This window comes from Populus euphratica, unplaced genomic scaffold, assembly GCF_000495115.2.
Source record: "Populus euphratica unplaced genomic scaffold, PopEup_1.0 scaffold420.1, whole genome shotgun sequence".
NCBI lineage: Eukaryota > Viridiplantae > Streptophyta > Magnoliopsida > Malpighiales > Salicaceae > Populus > Populus euphratica.
This window is the reverse complement of record NW_011500192.1, coordinates 183298-204668: the sequence shown is the minus strand read 5'-3', so window position 1 is coordinate 204668 and position 21371 is coordinate 183298. Positions and strand designations below refer to the sequence as shown.

General features: G+C 32.0%; 2 protein-coding genes, 1 long non-coding RNA gene and 1 other non-coding gene across 4 annotated transcripts; 3 read left to right on the top strand and 1 right to left on the bottom strand.

The window, feature by feature from the left end:
• On the top strand, window positions 1–71 carry TRNAG-GCC (transfer RNA glycine (anticodon GCC)). The gene has a single exon. It is a non-coding gene; the product is annotated as a tRNA-Gly (tRNA).
• Window positions 72–5177: 5106 nt separating this feature from the next.
• Window positions 5178–20171, bottom strand: LOC105111734 (uncharacterized). The gene is made up of 3 exons (XR_839649.1): window positions 17149–20171; window positions 10447–10453; window positions 5178–5189 (listed from the first exon to the last, which is right to left on the bottom strand). It is a non-coding gene; the product is annotated as an uncharacterized LOC105111734 (long non-coding RNA).
• On the top strand, window positions 10245–14148 carry LOC105111732 (U-box domain-containing protein 7-like). The gene is made up of 2 exons (XM_011007178.1): window positions 10245–11039; window positions 13048–14148. The coding sequence occupies exons 1-2, from the start codon at window positions 10579–10581 to the stop codon at window positions 13898–13900; spliced, it is 1314 nt and encodes a 437-aa protein (XP_011005480.1). The 5' UTR covers window positions 10245–10578; the 3' UTR covers window positions 13901–14148.
• On the top strand, window positions 14604–16646 carry LOC105111733 (UBP1-associated protein 2C-like). Its single transcript, XM_011007179.1, has 2 exons — window positions 14604–15887; window positions 16302–16646. Exon 1 carries the CDS (start codon window positions 14719–14721, stop codon window positions 15883–15885), a length of 1167 nt encoding a protein of 388 aa, XP_011005481.1. The 5' UTR covers window positions 14604–14718; the 3' UTR covers window positions 15886–15887; window positions 16302–16646.
• Window positions 20172–21371: the final 1200 nt, after the last annotated feature.

The following is a 21371-nucleotide window of genomic DNA, read 5'->3' as shown; positions in this document are numbered from 1 at the left end:
GCACCAGTGGTCTAGTGGTAGAATAGTACCCTGCCACGGTACAGACCCGGGTTCGATTCCCGGCTGGTGCATTTGGTTTTATATGTGCTTTCAATGTGATTTCAACTTTTTCCAAGTCGTTGATCTCTTGATTATCGCCCCCAACTAGGCCAATATTTTTCCCTACCATCCATGCCCGCATCACTTTTCTCTTCTTATCTCTACCTTCAGAATTTGAATCTCCAATTCAGTGCTGCCCTAAAAAGACTAGACTCAAAGAGTACAATTCCATGCCCTATGAATTATGTGCTGCACACCACGGTCAAGTATCTTGGTGTAATATTCTAAAGCAACATAATCAGTCAATGAAGAAGATAACAGCCGTTAGAGGTTCAGCAGTTTGGCAACTTTCAACTAATTCAAAATGAAACCATGTTTACGTAATATCTTTTGCAACTTGTGACTTCGGAATTTGGAAATCAAACACTTTTTCTTCTTCTTTTCTATCCTTCTATATATATTCTTTAGGACCTCTCAAGAAAGGTGGACTGAATCCTTAGGACCACAAGGAAGATTGTTGATATACACTCATTTATTAGGTGATCCCAAGTGCCATCCATAGATTTCAATTATTATTAGGCATAGTTGACAAGGCAGCCTAAATGTCATTTGTTAGTGAACATGTCCCGCGGCCAAATAGTTGGGTACAAGTAATATTAATTTTATTCATGTAAAATATATTTATTATTAATAAAAATTTTATTATTAATATTTATTAATATTTAATTAATAAATCTAGGGTAAATATAAAGTCTATAGAATAAAAATGTTTTTCAGAAGAAATTATACAATTATTATAATTATAAGATTCCTATTGTTAGCAGCAGACACTCTAATGGCAGTAACTATGATGTGAGTAGATGGAGTGATAAGGTGAATAAAAAATATGAGAGAAATTAGGATGAATACTCACACTCTACTGTCAGCAACATCTCCAAAATTAGTGGATAAAAGTTAGGAGAGAAAGAAGTTCAGAAGGCAACAAACTTTAGTCAATATAGTAGTCTAATTTGATAAGAAAACAACAGCTACAAGAGTGATTGATATGCAATCAAAATCTATCTCTAGGAAGCACACTAGAGCAGAATTCTTATGCCTAATGAAAAAGATCATCCACGAGGATAAGGATAAGCATTATCTTCCTTATTCTTGTAGATAAAGTAGAGATGTAATGTATACCTATATAAATACATAAGAAAAACTCGTTCAACAGAATAGAAAAAAAGAAAAAGGAATTACAGTGCTCATGTTAATAAAAACAAACAACACAATTGTTGTTGTTCTTCTCTCTTTCTCCAAAAAATCTTTGTAAATTCAATTTCTCTTCTCCTATTACATCAAAGCATTGTTATTAAATGTTCATGATCAATGTTCTATTAAGATTGTACATTAATTAGAGTTGTTGAGATTAATGCATATTACATTTTTTCCTTTATGAAATGAAGCAATTACTCTCATAAACTAAGGTAAGAGAGATATTTGAAAGTAATATGCAGGTGCTTGTCAGATGATATATATACTAAACTAACTCATAAGAAAATCTCAAATGGAAAGATCACTTATATTCATAGAAAGATTCTCGTGATAGTTATGTAAATGATCTTTAGATATGATATATATACTAAACTAACTCATAAGAGAATCTCAAATGGAAAGATCACCTATATTTATAGAAAGATTCTCGTGATAGTTGTGTAAATGATCTTTAGACTTAAGATCACTAAGTTATCTTATATAACAAGTGTTATATTTTGATTTTGACCATCTATTGTCCTAATCAAGGGTATAAACAGGCAGACATTAGATATAACATAAAATATATGAAAACATTTGAATAATTAAGAGAGGATTTGTCACCCTAAATGAAAAATATGTTCTATCTATTCTCAATTAGTATTGGTTGTGAAATCCTTAACTAAGGTGGAATGAATTTTGAAAATAATTTTAAAATCTTATTCTAATAATGAATGACTATAATGTTGAGAATTAATATGATTTAACAAAGTAAACATACCTCATGCTATGCTGTATAAATCAAAACATTTATGATGAAAGAATAATAATTACACTGAAAAACTGGTTATTAAAATATTAAGTCAAACCACTTATAACTTTTCTAATATTTAAAGGATCATGATAAGTTACTAGACGTTGTATTTGTTCTCCAAATATAAATTAATCATTTATTGAATTGATAATAAATTAAATTATTCAATTTATTCAATCTTATTTTATGATTTACATTTAAGTCAATTTATTAAGAAACTTAATGGGTTATATACATAAAAACCATTGGTTAGAAATTAAGATGAGATGATTAATCAAGTGTAACTTAATTATAGATAAATTTTAGAAATTGAGAAGTATAATATAATTAATACAGGGATTATAATTATAAACCTAAAAAATAAAGTAGGGACTTGATTAAATAAATTTATAAAATTATTCTAAAATAATATATGTAAAATTATTTAAGGGGACAAGTTGATATGTTACTATTTATAAAGTTTTTAGGTTTCCATGTAAATAAAATATTATGTCTTTTATTTTCATGAAAAAAGAGAAGGTAAGAAAAGTACACTACGTGAACACCTAAAACATAAAAGACTAGAACTAGTACTTTAAGATATAACCATTCTTCTTTTCTAATAGGTTTTAATAGATTTTTTATGAGTGTTTCATATGAATTACTGTTAGATGTCAAACACTTGATATCTTGTAATTTATGATAACATAGTTTTAAAATAAATATTCAAATCTTAATAAAATATTTAATTTTCATGTAATCTTCACTTAAATGTTAAATAATTCTAAATTTGTATAATATGATTCTTTTAACTTCCCTGTAAATTTTAGATTTACTGTTTCTGTCGTATATACATGTGTTTTTCGGGAAACCCAATGCCATAAATAACCACAAAAGCTCTACAATTCTTGTCCAATGACTTCGAGGACTGAGCAGTTGAAGCGATCACAAATTTAGCTTCATTTTAGCTCAAACACTAGAAAGTTTGGCCTAACGTAACTATACATCCATCAGAACATGATACGAAACTTCAGGTTTGAGCAACAAGAAGCATAGAACCAAGGCAGCCATCCCCTAAAAAGGAAGCAGATTTTATTTTTCTTGAATTCTCCAAGTCTGCCACCTCAAGAAGCCTTGCAAAAAGGTCCATCCCTCTGTAGCAAGTGGGCTTTTATACACTTTTTGCCTCATAATTAATTAAAGACTCCTTCGAGTCCAATATGTTGGTGTACAAAATTAGTGGAATGCCCATTCTGAGTTTCACTTTGCATCTTCAGGAAAAGATCCGAGGGATCTTCACATGCCGAATTCAAAGATTATTTCCAACGAAAAGATCTAATAAGGAATTGGGGATCATATCGAGCATATGGCAAAAAACGTGTAGCAGTCCACATCAATGAGGTGTAGCAACATGTCTTTAAAAAATGTTTATCTGTAATTCTTTATAATAAAGAACTTCGTTAATTATACGTTTTGTACGCCATATCGTGAACTCGAGACTCCAGAAGGTATGATTCCTTGCACACTGTATATTAGAGAAATAAGTCTTCAGCCTAATAATCGTCGCAAGAAAACGTTAAGTAGAAAAACTTGAGATTTCTTTCATATGAGACCTCAAGTTAAGAGAAATAAGAATTAAAAATATGGGAAATTTCACCTGATTTGAGAGTGAATTTAAAAATTGCTACTGTACAAAGAAATCAATATTGGGAAATTCTGGTAGGTACAGATGCACTGAAATTCATTTTGAAGTATTTTCTAGGACAAGAAATCCTGGTACATATAAATTGTGCAAATGTAGAATATGTGTTTAGATATTTGATATTGCGGTATAAAATATTTTTGAAAAATATTTTTTATTTAAAAATATATTAAAATATTATTTTTATTTTTATACTAACAAATCAAAATTATTAGGAAAGACTGAAAAAACATTACTTTTTTCAAACCAAATATATTTTTAAAACATACCTAAACACAGTAACCAAATATATTTTTAAAACATACCTAAATACAGTACCAAAAACAAAAACAACAACAAAAACAAACTTTATCTTAGTCAAACTATAGATTATACGTCTCTACTCCATCTGATTTTGACCAACAATCTTTCTGCTTGCCTAATTTCATAAAATTGATCAACTGAAGTTATGTAGAAGAAATCAAACAAGATAACGCATTTTTGAGTAATTTTTCCTCTTTTTGTTCAAATAAGAGATTCAAAGACGCAACTGAACAGAACCGGCTCTTTCTTTCAAGTTTCAAGAGCATAAATAAACAGTACATAACATGTTCTATATTTTCTACATAATTTATGCACCTATTTCTTTGCATTTTTGAGGTCAACACTCCCGATTCCGTCAACCCCAAACCATGCTAGCCGTGGTGCCTGTTCCACATGTGGGAAAAACAATTTCCCTGCCTGCTGCTAGCTCAACAAATGGGGGTAGTATAGTTTGTAGTGGAATCCGAGTTGGAATTGCCACGCACCATTGAAGCTCCATCACTAATGCAATGCGAAGTCCACCAAGATTTTTAAGAGAAACAAGAAAGAAAAAGAGGTCAATTTTAGTGCTTAGCGGTGCGCTAATAAACGTTTGTGCTGAGTAGATTGTTGACTAATTAACATGGAAGGCATGGCTACAATTTTTAAGTGACTAATTTATATAGCATTATTTTTGTTTTAAAACTAACCCTTGTCTGCATCTACATATTGTTTGTGTTTTTAGTGCTAACTCTTGTCTACAAATTATAGACAACAATTTAAGAATTTATGTTAGATAATCAATATTCTTTGGCTAATTAACATGTGTTAACTAGCTGACTTTTATTTTATTAAAAAAACTCTTTAATTATAATTTAGAAAGAACACATCCATGGCTTGCATATTTTTTTTCTTACTACCACCACCACCACCATTTTTAAATTTATTGTCAAAATTTTCTATTGAGCATGAATTTTTTAATGGACTCATGGATAACAATAAATTATTAAAAAAAAATTTTTTATTAATAATTTATAATCTATGGACTCATGGATAACAATAAATTATTAAATTTTTTTTTTATTAATAATTTATAATCTGTCGATAAGTTCATCAATAATAATTTTACTAATGGATTTACTAACAACAAAAACACATAGAAAAACATTTACCTGTCCCTCAGCATAATGCAACCCCATTTATCTAGTTAACTTCTAAAATTAAAAGGTTCTAAATCCATATATATACCCTGTTTTACAAATTTTAGGAAATTCAACTCAATTAAAGTAAATCCAATTTAACTATTTATATAACTATATAAACCGAATATCTATTGAGAAGCAAAGAGGTATGCCCAAATCATAATCTATCTGAACAAGAATGAGTTCACTTTTTTTATTTTTTTATCATAGAATGTGCATCCTTGATCATGAAAGAGGTGAGATTAGTATAATTGCTAGCTAAATTTGCACGCACACACACACGATCAGTTGTAATTTGACCCTGTTGGATAAAAATTTAGTTTACATTTTCACTAAAGAAAAAGAACAATTAGTTTTAATTATTATTGTATTTTAATCAATTTTTCAATTGTAAGTTTAATTGCTTTTAATTTATTCATGAATTTATTTTCTAAGATGTTATTTTATCATATATATTATTTAAATGGATAAAAATGCCCTGATATGTAAAAATCAAACCTAATCTAGTTTGTTTTTGAAAAAAAAATCTCACTTTGCTATAAGTGTGAAACTTGATCCATTGGTCGATTAATCATGTAATATTTAGTACTAATTTAATATTGAGCTCTCACCTGTTTTTTATTAAAAATTAATTTTTTTAAATTAATTTTTTTATTGTTATATTTTTTTATGTATTGATATCAAAAATAACATTTTAAAAATATAAAAATATTATTTTAATATATTTTTAAATAAAAAATATTTTAAAAAATAACATTTACCATTATCTGAAACAGCTCTTGAATAGATGTAGTCAAATCCGGTCTAGTAGAAAGTATAATTGTTTTTTATTAAAAGAATTTTTTTTTAATCTATGGGTGAAACTAGAGATTGAGATTTACTCAAAAATTCAAACTACTGGTTAAATTAGACGAGTTAGAATCCAAAACGGATCTAATAATTATATATTTATGTGCGCTTTATATAGCTTAATTAAATTATAATAAGTCAATTACTAATGAACAAAAAAAAGGCATTAGTTCTATCGATTTGGAAATTTATAAGACACCGTTGAAACTTCAAAGTTCGTTGTCTTTGATAATGGAAAAGTTCATAGATTGATTGGTCGTGTGATCTTTAATTTTGTTGCTGTGATAGAAAAAAACCTATAATTGCACGAAAAAGGCTAGTAAGTAAGATGATAATTCGTTTGTATTAATTCAGTAATCCACATAATAATACACCATAGATTCAATATAGAATGAAAATGTGGCGGTTATCTATTAAAATTAGATATCATTATTATAAAATTAAAAAATACTGATAAAATATTTTATCGATATTAATTTTTTTTTATTGGCAAAACATGTTGTCTGCAATAAACTCACAGGGTTTGTGTTGAATTCGAGCTCTTTTATCGCATTGGATGAGCGTTAATAAATAACTTCTATCGAAGATATCTCTTCAGGTGTCTCTACATGATCGGTAACTAAATTATCAGCATGTTCACAATCACTATTACTGAAGCTTGATGAAGTAGCAAACTCTTGTTGAAAATGGAACTTTTTCTCTTTTAAAAATGGCAGCTAAAAGGAAACAATTAACACAGTATTCCATAAAGTACTGAGTGTGCACAGAAAAGCTGTCATGAGCACTACATGAATCACAAGAAAACATAAATCAACTAAAAGCATTCAAAACAGGGATAACACCCACATGCAGTATATCCACACATGCAAAGCAACACAGAATATCTACCAACAACACTTCACAATCATGTTGCTAGCTAATTTTGAATTGTTGGCTTTTAATGTATTGGTTATCCATTGTATGGTGTTGTTCCACTTGCTCCTATAAGAGAAATCATCGGGCCCCAAATAGCATCCATCAACAAATCATGCCAATCTTTTAATGTATTAGGTATAATTGTTTTTGGTAAAATTCCAAACTCATCTACACATTTCTTCCTTTGACATGTTATGATAACTTCCAGAAAATTAAAATATACAAACTGAAATACTGGCGGAATGTTTCCGTTGATAAATTACAATGAATTTTATTGACAGAAATATTCTCTCAGTAAATACCGAGAAAATTACAATTAAAAAACATAATTAAAACAAATCCTAAAAGTATAATGACATGTTATTTATACCAACAAAATTACTGACGGTATTAATATCGTTGGTAAAATCTGTCTATAAACTTGTTAGTAAACTGTTAACTTCTCCCTGACACTATTTGTCGTTGGTAAAATTTTGCTGGTATTTTTTGAAGAATTATAGAATTGTTCACTTCTCAATTGCACTATTAATTACTATTCTTTACAGACAAAATTACTAACAGATTGAAAAGTCATCGATGTTATTTGGCGGGTTTCTGAAATTTTCAATTAAATTGAATATTTAAATTAAATATTACAAACAGAATCACCGACGAATTGAAAACTCATCAGTGATATTGGACGGTTTTTAAAAGTACTCGTTTTAATTGAAAATTTAAATTAAATATTGTAGGCAAAGTCCCCAATAAAATAGTTAAAAATATTAATATTTAATTATCTATCTGTGAAACTATCAGTAACATGCCATAATAAAAAGACTAGAATATCTTATTTCACAACAGACGAACCTCTTCTTCTTTCTCTTATGTAAAAAACATCAACATCATTTTCTTTCTTTTCTATTCTCTCCTCAACTCTTTCTTTTCTCCTCTACGTTCAGGTATGTTTTACATCAATGTCTCTTTCTTTCTTTCTTTTCTGTTCTCTCCTCAACTCCTTCTTTTCTCTTCCATATTCAGGTATGTCTTCTCCTCTCCTCAACTCCTTCTTTTCTCCTCCATATTCAGGTATGTCTTCTCCTCTTCTCCTCTTTTCTTTTCTTGTTTTTTTAATTAACATACTTTATGATTTTTTTCTCTTCTTAGCTTCACTCGCAACTATATAAAGGTAAGATTTTTATTTTTTTTATTTTTTTTGTGTTCTTTTTTCATTATATTTTTCATTTTAATTTATTTTTAAATTTTTATGTTCTTAATAATTGTATGAATGTTGTTGAAAGATTTTTTTTTATAAGAGATCAATTTTTAGTTGTTTTATTTATATGATTTTTAAATAGATTTTAATTATTTAATTATTTTCTAGTTTTGTTAAATAGATTTCTTAAAAATATTTTTAAATAATCACTGACAGAATTACATTGGTATTTTTTCCAGTTATATGACAAGTTTCTTGAGGAAAATACTAACAGAATGAAGCGAGTAGTTTTTTTACCATATTTTTTATATTAGTAAACCCATTAGTAATAATATTTTTATTATTACTGATAGACTTACCAATAGACAAAAAATTATCAATAAGAACTCATCGATGAGAGCATTTCCATTTGTGATCCTGTTGGAAAAATAATTGCTAACGGAATGATAGTACAAATATAATGAAAAATTTCATCGATAAAAATAAAAATTCTGGTAGTAGATTGATTTTAGCATCATCCATGAAATTTCCATTATTTATTGTATTGGTATATTTGATATGTTATTAATGCCAATAAAATTTTTAATATTTTTTTGTTATGTTGATTCCATTATAAATAAGAACTTTAATTCCTGATAGATTATTATGTAGAAATAGGAAAATATTTTGTATCTTTTCGACAAAAATGAGTGTTTTTTTGTTGCAAAACGCCAATTTTCTATTAATGTATTGAGTTTGAAATTAAATCAGCAGAGTTGTAGATTTTGGATGGCTATGAGTAATTAACCTAGAGGTCGCACTGTTTCAGCTCCAAAATTAAAAAGAAGAAAAAATTAATGTCTCCGTTTTCGACTAATTAATGCCAGACCAAGTACTCATCATCATAACATGGTAATATGGAGATGCATGCAATATGGAGATGCATTCCAGTGGTGGAAGGAGTTTTTCTTTTTTTACTTTTTTTACTGTATCTGGGTTTGAGTCCTAGTGTGCATGCCTGTTATCTCCGTAGTGCTTTACATGTCTATTGGATTTGCAGGGTATTCAGTGGGCCGTGAGGAATAGTCGTGGTATGTAATGTCTCCGTTTTCGACTAATTAATGCCAGACCGAGTACTCATCATCGCAACATGGTAATGGAGATAGTGGAGGACCTGATTGGTTTGACGCCTGAATATTTACGGTACGTATGCTTTTGTTAATTATTACTGTTTTTTTTATTTTTTCCCCCTTTCAAACTTGATCTTCGATGCTTTTGTTAATTATTACTGTTTTTTTTTTCCCCTTTCAAACTTGATCTTCATTTCATTTACGCTTCTTCAAATCCATGCTTTTCAAATCCATGTTTTGGAAAGAGAGGATATACGGGCAGGAAAAGCCTCCATAGTGGTCGGTTTTCCTTTGTTCCAGTCGCAAATCTCCAGGACGCATGATACCTAGTTATCAAATTAATCAAGAAATAGGATCATATAGAACAAACATATTCACTACGAAGTATTTTATTTCTGTTGGATCATTTGCAATGGAATTTCACAAATGTTTATCCACCCAATTTCCTAGAGAAATTTATCCAGCCATCATCCATGTAAAAAGATATCAGAGAATGGATGCGGATCTTTTCGTTTCTGAGAAAGGAGATTTTCTCCTGAGAATTTAATATACTAGCAACCCCATTTCAATGCATGGATGACAAGTGTTGGAGAGAAAATCAACAACTAGATGGATTGATAACAGCCCCATTATTAGGGAGCAGAGCACCAAGGCTGATGCCACCTGAAAGCTGAAACCCACATGCCATTAATTTAGCTCACATAGATTCGAAGATTTATTTAATAGTTAGCTAAAGTTCTTATCTTCTTTTGATTAACACATGATTGATCATAGCCAAGCCAACACTTTGCAAAGTTCAATGTAAGGAGTCAGCAAAAAGTCTTGGCAGTCCAATAATTTCATTTGAGACCCAAGGAAGCTTCTCCAAGATGGGTTAGGTGACAAAATCACAATAAATCCCACTAATAGCCCATTTCTTTTGTATCCTTAATTAATTAGGCTAATATTGTTACTAATTAATCCCTTGTCGGATGGTTTATTGTATAATTAGTAATTAAACCACAAGTTCATTTATGAGGTTGCAAGTGATCTTATTATTGTGGCTTGAATATCTCTTACAGTTTGTGAGATTAAAGAGAGCACTGTTCCCTCTGCATGTGCTCTCTGCTCTTCCTGTAATTTTTCCTCACATATTCTCTCTCACCTTCCCCCTCGTCGTACAGCTCTTGTCCATATATATATATCCTCTCTCTTTCACTCTCAAAAGTCTAGTTTCATATATACGAAAAGAAAAGTTACAAACAAGCTGTTGATTTTCTTTCATGTCTCCAGCACAAAGACCAAACATGCCTGAACCACCTCCTTCCCCATCTTCCTCTTCTATCTTTGCACTTTCTTACTTGAAACTTCAATTCTTTGCTCGTGTCAGGCGGTTCTTGCAAACTAAAAGGGCACAAAAGAGCATTAAAACAAGAACCAAAGCTATGGTCAACAAAGAAGAACAAGCAACAATTACCACTGTGGATAGGCAAAGTAGTGATGTTGATGATGATTCTGTGGTGTTACAAAGATCAGTAAAGAAACTTCACTTTGGAAGCTGGGAAGAGAAGGAGGTGGCAGCTCTTGAGATTGAAAAATTAGCTAGGGAAGATGCTAAGATGAGAAATTTGATGGCTGAGCTTGGTGTTATTCTTGCCTTGGTGGGGATGGTGGCTTCAGAAGTAGCTGGCCGCCAGAGAATGGCTATTAATGCTTTGATTGAGCTTGCTAATGGAAATTACAAGTAAGTTTCTTCTTTTCTAATTTGATATCATTATTTTTAATTAATTTTTTTTTTCATTTTTATTACCAAAAAAAATTCAGATTATGAAATTCAATTGTAGTCCAGAATCACTCCTCATAGGACATTTAATTGAGCTGTTTAGAATATTTTCATATTTGTTTAGGAGACAAACTAGAATCGTTTTATGAAACTCTATAACTTGTTATGAAAAAAAAAAAAATTAAATGCAAAAAACAAGGTCTTTGGTAGGCATTGAATAACTTGCCTAAAACCTAACATAATCTTGGGTGCTGATTACACCATACTGTAGAATTCGCATCGATAGGTCAATCTCCACTAACACTTCAGATAACAAGAGAATGACGTTAGCTCCTCTTACTTTAATTAGTCAAATATTTCATTCTTATTATCAACAAATGAAGAAAAAAAAATATTATCATAGTACAATAAGCACCCGAGTTGTGTGGCTGACCATCCATGTGAATTTGAAGAAGAAAACAAAGATTAATTACATCAAACAGCTTATGTAATTGGATGTTTTTTCAACAGTTTGAAAAACGGAGTTTGGTTGTTGGCACCATCTAGATTTTTTGGGGTATGAATTATTTCATCATTTGAGCTTGGGGTGAGGCGAGAAATACCCATATATGGTTGATTTATATCCTAAAGAATTGAAATTCGGCCGCTGGGGAAGGAATAAAGGAAAACTGAGTAATCAGAGGGAGGGACCCTCGTTGTTAAAGAAAGCAACCTACGTCGAGGCTGTGGAGGCGTAGCGTGGTTTTCAGCGCCGCCCTTCATAAAATAGATAGGATCCAAGCTTTTAGGTTCGGTTTCTTGATTTTCCCTTTAATGGTAGTCTATAATTGCTCTTGGTGCCTCATCAAGCTTTCAATTCTTGACGAGAAAAAACAGAAAAAGAAAGAGGATTTGCCTTTGATTTACCCTTGGCTGAGGCAGCATCCAATTTTGGGGATTTCATGATGGTTCTTGACCTGATTTTTTAGGCGTGGTCCCTTCCATTTTTTTGTCCAGGTTAATTATTGTTAATATTTCTTCATAATAATTTAGAAGAAGAAAGTATCAATTCAATTTGAATGTATTTAAAATACTATTATTGTACGGATTGTGATTAACAATTCTATTATTCTCATTCATTATATAATGTTTTAGTATTTTTAAAGTAATTGTTAATATTTCTTCATAATAATTTAGATGATAATTATGATGAAGAAAATATCAAATGAATTTAAAATATTATTATTGTACGGATTGTCATTAACAATTCTATTATTCTCATTCATTAAATAATGTTTTAGTATTTTTAAAGTTTGTTTTAATTTTAAGTCAAGTTTCAAATATTTAATTACCTAGATTTGATTATGAGTTATTTCTTTTTGTATAAACTCATTTCTCAGTCTTGTTATACCCTTTAACAAATTTCAAAATCAAAATATTTGTTAATTGATTGATTTAAAGACACCCATTTACATGTTAATGATCATGTTCCTGAAATCAACATCATAAGAAAATAATTAAATTTTTTTTAGTAGATATGAAAATAATTAATTTGGATGAAGTAGGAGGCCACAAGCACAAAGGGCGCTTATTACACGCCCTAGTAGGAAGCATAGACAGAACAATGATGTTATTGAATCGACAATGTTGTCTTTGAATAGAAATAAGTTACTGGACATAAGAATTGGTGCAAATGATCAGATTCCCTATGATCCATAAAGCAATAAACAAATTCATCAGTTGACTTCCATCTTCCATCTCAGATCTAAATCAAGAATCTCTTTGACTTTCTTAGAAAAAAGACAGTAACTTGTTTAATACTTGTTGATTGGTTAGTTTGGCGTGCATGATGCTCGTTATTTGTTGGGGAGACATTAAAAAATGGCCACCGTGTTACTATCCCTGATGTGTACTCTTTGGCTCAGTAACTGCAACTAGATTAGTGTGCTGTTCTTGTTTTAATTAATGTATTTTTATTTTCTTTCTTCAGGAACAAGGCTCTCATGGTAGAAGCAGGGATCTTTTCGAAACTACCAAAGAGCATGGATGCTTTAGAAGAACCAACAAGACAAAAATTTGCAGAATTAATCCTGTCATTGTCTTCGCTGGCGAATCATACCCAATTCCCTCTTGCTTCATCAGAAGTTTTGCCATTTCTAATTGGAATTCTTGAGTCTTGCTCAAGTTACGAAACCAAGGAGTCGTGTTTGAGTACTCTATACAACCTGTCTGCTGTGTTAGATAATGCAGGGCCTTTGCTCTCTAATGGGGCAGTTCAAACTCTCCTGAGGGTAATATCAGAAAAAGAATTCTCAGAGAAAGCTCTAGCGACACTAGGCCATTTAGTGGTGACTTTAATGGGGAAGAAAGCAATGGAAAACAGTTCACTTGTGCCAGAGAGCTTGATAGAGATAATGACATGGGAGGATAAGCCAAAATGTCAAGAATTATCGGCTTATATTTTGATGATTTTAGCTCATCAAAGCTCAGCTCTGCGTGATAAAATGCTTAAATCTGGCATTGTTCCTGTACTCCTTGAAGTGGCATTATTGGGGAGTCCTCTAGCTCAGAAGAGAGCACTAAAACTACTGCAGTGGTTCAAAGATGAGAGGCAAACAAGGATGGGGCCACATTCTGGGCCTCAAACAGCAAGGATAGCAATAGGGTCACCGGTAAATAACAGGGAAGCTCAAGAGGGAAAGAAACTGATGAAGGATTTGGTGAAGCAAAGTTTGCACAAGAACATGGAGTTGATAACCCGGCGAGCCAATGCTACTTCAGGGGACTCTTCTAAGTTCAAGTCCCTAGTTATCAGTACAAGTTCTAAAAGCTTGCCTTGCTAAAGATTTTACAGGCCCTTCAGCAATCTTTGGGCATCTTTCGTGCCGGGAGCAGCAGAGAAATTCCTCGATGCCTGCTCATTAAGTTAGGAATCCAATTCTTTAGCCTAGGCCATGTGATGTTGGCTGATTAAAAATAGAAATGCTCGAGTGCAGATAATAGCTTATGTTAATTGTACATGGTGACCTTAAAAAGAAAAGAAAATAGAAATTGAAGTCTCCAGATGGGGTGTAACTCCCATTTTTTCCCACATTATCAATTTTAATTGTGCATTAATTCTTGCACAGACCATTTTAATTAAATTTATCTAGTATAAGTTTAACTAGTCACATTTTATATCTTTTTTAATGAAGTTTTTGGAGTTACCGAATATTTATATAATTATTAATTTCAAGTTTTATAGAATTAATTGAGGTATAGAAACTATCTAAATATTAATATTAAAAAAAAAGGGAGCAAATTTAAAGCAGCTGAAGTCTTCAACAGGTCTCTCCACAAGGGAAACAACCCTGGCGAAGCAAAACTGATTCAAATGAGAGCATGCTGAAATAGCTAAGTTCAAGCTTCTCACGTCAGCCCAGCCCAATTAGAACTCATTCAGGATCACCAAGCCCAAATTTAAGTCAAAATATCATGGCGGTGAAAATGAAACCCTAACAGGTTCCCTGGACCCAACAAAGATAAATACCCAAACACTGGTCCAGCAAATTCAGTTAGCCACAAAAACAAGACCAGTTTCATTCTCTATCCTGCGTAACTCCCTCATCTCTAGGGTTTATTCCACGCTAACCAGCAATCCACCACCACCACTTCCGCCACCATGGAGTTCATTAAAAAACGCAAAGCCGACGAAAACGGCATCTCAATCCCCACTGGCACCTCTCCACCATCTCCAATAACTCCTCTAACGCCCGAAGAAATCCGTAAAATCCTCGAACCCTTCACAAAAGACCAACTATTAGACATCCTCCAATCGGCCACACTCCACCACTCTGACATCCTTAACTCTGTCCGTTCCGTAGCGGATGGCGACATCTCCCTCCGAAAGCTCTTCATTCGCGGCCTCTCTTCCGAAACAACCTCGGATACCCTCCGAATTCTATTTTCTTCCTTCGGAGAACTCGAAGAAGCTATTGTTATCCATGACAAGAACACAGGTAAGTCGAAAGGTTTCGGGTTTATTACTTTCAAACATGTGGACTCTGCTATGCTTTCTATTAGAGAACCTAGTAAAAAAATTGATGGAAGGATTACTGTTACTCAATTAGCATCGAATAATTCGAGTACCGGTGATGTTTCGCTAAGGAAAGTTTATGTTGGGAACGTGCCTTTTGAGATTACCTCGGAGAGGTTGTTAGGGTTTTTCTCAATGTATGGTGAGATTGAAGAAGGCCCGCTTGGATTTGATAAATCTACTGGGAAATCAAAAGGTTTTGCCTTTCTTATATACAAGTCTGAGGATGGGGCAAAGGCTGCGATTGCTGATCCTATGAAAAATATTGATGGGCATCAAGTTGTTTGTAAATTAGCTGTTGATAACAAGAGGGTTAATAAGACTAGTCAGGGCGGTCCAAATGCACAAAATTCACAGCCATTAGCGCATCCATCGTTCCCACAACCACAACCACAACCACAACCACAAAATTCGATTGGCGGGGTAACAGGAAGTTTACAAAATTATGGGCCTGCTAGTAACAGCTATCAGTTGAATACTTCATTGACGAGTTCTGGGTATAATGGTGTTTATAGGGTTCCGCCGTATGTAGGGGTGGCTCCAAATGATGGTGGATTGAACAATGCAGGGGCTTCAATGTATAGAATGCCACAGAGCACTGTTGGTACTGGTTCTGGGGTGTATCCAGATGCTGGGTCTTACGCGTTGTCTCAGCAACAGCAGCATCAGCAGCCATCCTCAATGCCACTGCCTCCTAGATTCCCACATGGAGCTGGAGGAATGTATCAGGGTATGCCACCACCATATTACTGAAGGTAATTATTGCTGACTTTTTTTTTTCAAATGATTTTGCCCCGTGTGAAGTTTTTATTTTATTTTGTTGTAACAATCCCTTTTTTCTTTTTATTTTTGTGGAAAAGTTGTTTTTTTTTTCAATTCGTTTGCACTTGTGAATTTTTAGACTAATTGCTATTTCTCTATAATTGTTGAGAAGCCGTGTCACAGCATTTGTGGATTTGATTGTGTTGTTATAGCATTTTCTTGTGGGTCATAGAGAACAGTTATAACTACACAACTGAAAGATAAAGAGTTTTCTGATCTTTAAAAGATACAGTACACTAGTTGTAGTTTTATTTCATGGCTTTCTACAACTTTTTGGTTTGTTATTTTGTGCTCAGCTAGCCTGAGCTTTATTTTATATGTTTGACATTGATGGGTCTTTGATTCAGGTGTATGAGAGCTTCTTGGGAACACATGCTTTAAATGGTTGTCGTGATTTCCTGAATGCAAGCAATGAAATCTTTAATTTAATTATGTGGACTGCTGTGCTTTTGTTGCTGCTTCACTTCATCTGCTTCCTTAAGATGTGGTTGGATTTGTGATGGATGCTACTTAAACTTTGCAAAATTAGTTTCTATCTGTAGAACGGGGCTTTTACAGAAGGATTGTAGAACTTTTCTGCTATGCCGGAATTAATGTTTATCTAGATTATAAATATCCCTGTTTTTCTGGTTTTGCTACTCTTGCTCCTCAAGAAGATTTTTGGTATTTGAGGTTTCGTTGTTGGCTTTACCTTTCTGATTGTGTGGATTTTTTATTTCAATTGGTAAAAGGAATTTTTTTATTTCATTTGTCAAGAGTTCACAACATTATTTCTGCATATATCTCTCTGTGAGAGAAAAACTGTCTTTCTCTTTTACATATTTACATGTTGATGTGATGTCTTTTTTTTTTTAATTGCTTTTAATCCTTCTTTCCCCCCTGCCTCATTTGTTTAAAATGCATTTCGGTCCCTGAGGTTCTTCCCCCCCCTAAATTGTCTGTTTTTATAAATTGTCATCTTAGACATTGTGTTGTGGTGGAGGCTTCAAGAATGCACATGGCATTACAATGCTTCTAGTACCTCAGTTAGTCCAAGCTGTATTAATAACTGTTGTGTTTCTTGTATCCCTAAACTTCTCCTGTTCTGCCATGTATTATATTTGGCAGCATTTTTCTGGTTTCTGGGTTGTTGGGTTACAGAAACAGGGAATGAGTTTTTAAAACAATGGACAGTGATTCCATTGCAAATGGAACTTGCAACATGCAGATTTGCCAATATGGTCTAGGTCTAATAAATAAATTTAATGCACCAGTGTAATTTCTCTCAAGATAAAATTACTAAATACTATGTTGATTTTATCCTATGTAATATTTTGAAACTAGTGGAAATGTGATTTTGGGTTATGTAGTGACTGGAATTTGGGATTTTGTGTGTTGGCTTTTGGAATTTCTTGGTTGATGTTTTTGTAAGAGGTGTCTTTATGATGTTCACTGTTAGTTATTATGAGATTGTGATCTCGTGATCAAATTCCCCATGTGTAATAGTGTAAATCCCTTCATTGGTATTTATACTCTGATGTCAGAGATTAGATACATGGCAGAATTGTTTTAGAAGTCTATGCCTGAATCTGATTAACCTTTGTTAGATGATTTAAATTATTGCTCATGCTACCTGTGTCATATGGTGCTGGAATTGATGACTTTGGTGTTCTTTTCTGGTTTGTTCCCAATATTTTTTGTGGTGGGGGCATGTTAAGTTGGGGTTCCAATTTGCTTTCCCTCTGGAAGCAAGCAATGGCCAACATCCATTCAACCAACCACCCATTTCTTAGGACATCTAAAGATTGTCTCTTGTCTCCTAATGCTATTTTTTGTTAATTAAATGATATTTTGCACTCCATAAAACATTAATAAGTTTTATGAACTTCTTTTATAGGTTAAAAATCATTGTGAGAATACAATATTTGGCTTTCAATCCAGCTAGTAGCCGGTCTTGTTCTAGAGTTCTGGTTTATATGTTTACATGGGTTTTCCTGTTTGACAATGACTTAACTTGAATGATAATATATTAAAAGCTTAATATAATTGAAAATAATTGTGATTCTCTTTCTTCTATTAAATACAAAAATGAAGGAAATTTAGAGCAATATCAATATGCAATAAGATAAGAGAGGTATATTACCTTGAATTTTAATTGCTGATCCATACAATAAGTCTTCCATGTTGGTATTTTAGTCCTCAGCACTTTTAAGTGCTGTGAGAGCTAGATCTTTGAATTTAAACTTCAATTGGTTTTTGTTTGTGATATGAGTCATTTGACTTTAGGTTCCTTCACATTACAGCTTCAGTGCTTGTATAGATATGCATAGCATTGATGCGTATTCATATAAGCAGTAAATTTGTAATGTGTTGACACTATAGCAGGATGGCAATCTTAGGGGTTTCAGGTTGCACCATGTTATCAATCATGGGAAATGCTCTTAACAGCACAACTAGTTGCTAAACTATCATTGTACTCTTACAAGGGTGTATAAATCTTGACTTCATTTGCTCCTGAAGGTCATTAAATGCTTTAGGCCCCAACTGACGGTTTTAGTGCTTGTATAAATATGCTTGCAAATTGTCTATTTAAGTATTGAAGCTGTACTCGAAAGTTGTTGCTTGCTGGTGGGCTTCATGAATGTTAATATGCTTGCAAAGTGTCTATTTAAGTATTGAAGTTGTATTTAAAGTCGTTGCCTGCTGCTGGTGGGTTTTATGAATGTATCTAGCATTACAATGCCTCTGGTATTCATAGTGCGAATTGTAGCAATAGTTCTGCTTCTTGTACCTTTATATTTCTCTTGCTTCGTTCACGCCTTGTCTGGTACCATTGATCAGTTTTTGGGCTGTTCAGGTTTACAAAAACAGTGAATTTTTTTTTAATAGCAATTGATGTAGAAACCCCGCTACAGTGTGCAAATTTGTCAATGAGATGTAGACCTGATAAAAAAATTGACAGTCTTAAACATGAAATAAAAACAAAAATTGCCTGGGATCAAATTCGTATCCTAATTTTATGTAATCTAATGAGATGTGGTGTGGGGTATATGTTGATCCTCATTTTGTATTTGGTGCACACTGGCATTTGGAAGCTTGGTTGATGCTGTGGTGAAGAGGGGGTCTCTATGATGTCAGGTTTTCGCGATTTTGCTAGTTGATTTGGGTCCTGTTCCTGGGCAAATCCCATTTTTGTTTTGTTTGTGGCTTCTAAGCTCCATGTGAAATCAACTCTTTACCAATCTATTCTGGGAATTCTGTGATTGCATTCTCTCATTAAGCTTGCGCATGCAACCTGTCATTTGGAGATGGAAACTAATGACTTTGCCGGGTTTTTTGTCTCCTGTCTTTGTTAATGTTTTTCTATGGTGTGCCGCCCCTAACCACGTGGACCATGGAGGGGGCATGAGCAACATCTATCTCGAGCATTCGCAGTGATTAATGCTAGTGGAGGTTGTTTTCGAGGAGCTTCAACCATTGCAGAACACTGGTCCACGTCCGAAAGTATATTACAAAGCTTCATATAACTGAGAACCATTCTGACTCGTTCGACATCTAAGAATAAAATAATATCTCGATAAACATGTATTTCTCGAGTTGCTGTGAGACCCCGGTACAGTTTCCGTGCTTGTTAATTTATATGCACTGCAAAAATATTTATATAGGCATTAACCTTCTGGTGTGGTGGGAATGTTGCCCTCTTTTATGGACTGAAGTTGGACCATAAAGTCATAAATATTAAAATAGGGTGGCTACGATGCACGCGTCTTAGAATTTCAAGTAGCTATTTGACTCTAGTGAGTCGGATAAATTTGTCCTTGAGGGGATAAAATTGAATATGCATGCGTGTCAATGCATTTTGACATAAAAAATAACTACATGAATTAAGAGCTATCTATGTCAATAAGAAAAATCATTAATGATAACTAAATATTAAAAAAAATGATATTATGAGATAGTTTTATTGCTTCATGATTAAGATATTTGCAATGTGATTATTTATGGTTGTTTAATGATGTGTTTTAGTAGAATTAAATTTTTATTACTTAGTCAAAGGATAATATGGAGTATTTTTTACCCAATTTCAAAACTGCCATCGATTTTCTTCATCCTTTTCACCATGTTCTTTTTCTTTTTCTTTTTCTAATCTTGCTTTTCCTCAACAAATTAGAAGAAATTGGCCTTCAAGTAAGCCTAATAGAATGAAATCTTCAAAAAGGAAGTTTGATGGTTAAAATAGAAAAAAAAAAAAAAAAAGGGAGGTTGGAGGGTTAAAAAAAAAAAAAAAAAACAATTAACACAGTTCAAGGTGAAATATGAGTGGGGTTATGGTGACTATACTATTTGGTTTAGTTTTTTTTTTTTTTTTTGTGTTAAAGTCATTTTTTTTAAGGTATAAATATTTTTTAATTTTAAAAATAAAATTTATTTATGTAAAACATAAATAAATTTATAAATTAAAGTAGAATAATCTTTTCGAAACATTAAATACATATAAAATAATTTAAAAAATAAATGCTATTAAAAAATATTAAATAAACAATTTAAACAATCATAAGAACGGAGTATAATTTAAATATAAATTAAAAAATTGTTTGAAAAAATACATATTTAAAAAAGACATCAATTAAAAAAAAAAAAAAAGCAGCCTAAACACTACTAGGCATAGTAAGCCAATCCCGTGTGCTTAATCCTTAATCCATTTTGAAAGGGCATGTGAGTAGGTTGTAGGCTTTCACACGTAGGCTTTTATTTTTTTAATATGGTAATGCGACAAATAACATGTCATATACCCCCAAAATGTTTTAGAAAAATAAAAAGGTTGGTGAAATGTGGCTTGTTTTTCCCTTTATTCCAGCCATAGTGGTGCTTCGAAAGTCGTTGATGGTTTTTTTATGTAAAAATCAATTTTTAATTTAAAATATTTAAAATATCTTGATAAATTTATATATGATCTTAAAAATATAAAAATAATTCTTGTAAAAATTCAAAATCAACTTAAAACCAAAATATTTTTTAAGTTTAGATTTGTTATCTTAAGCAAAACAAGGAACAAAGATACAAAGGATAAACTCACGTCATTGAATGAAATCCTCACATCAAAATTGATTTTAAAATCTAAATCTAACCACTTTCTTTTGCTTCTCTCAAGCCAATGAATAAAAAATATATGAAATTAAATTTTTGGACTAAAATTGATTTTTTATAAAATGAAGATAAAAAGTTTATAATTTAAAAAATAAGAGGATTAAAATGAATTTTTTAACTTAAAATTGAAAGTACCATCTATTTTCTTTGTCTCTTTCATTATAATCATCCTTTCAATCTTGTCCTTACTTAATAAATTTGAAATAATCGAGTTTTAATTTGGCTTCAAAAAATTACAATTAGAAAAAAAATTAAGAATTGAAATAAAAAATTAACACAATAAGTCCTCG

What these genes read in the sequence shown, in the direction of transcription:
- LOC105111733 (XM_011007179.1), top strand. Translation starts at nt 14,719, where the DNA reads ATGGAGTTCATTAAAAAACGCAAAGCCGACGAAAACGGCATCTCAATC.
- LOC105111732 (XM_011007178.1), top strand. Translation starts at nt 10,579, where the DNA reads ATGTCTCCAGCACAAAGACCAAACATGCCTGAACCACCTCCTTCCCCA. An exon ending in CTTGCTAATGGAAATTACAA is followed by an intron (nt 11,040 to 13,047) that starts GTAAGTTTCTTC and finishes TTCTTTCTTCAG; the next exon opens with GAACAAGGCTCTCATGGTAG.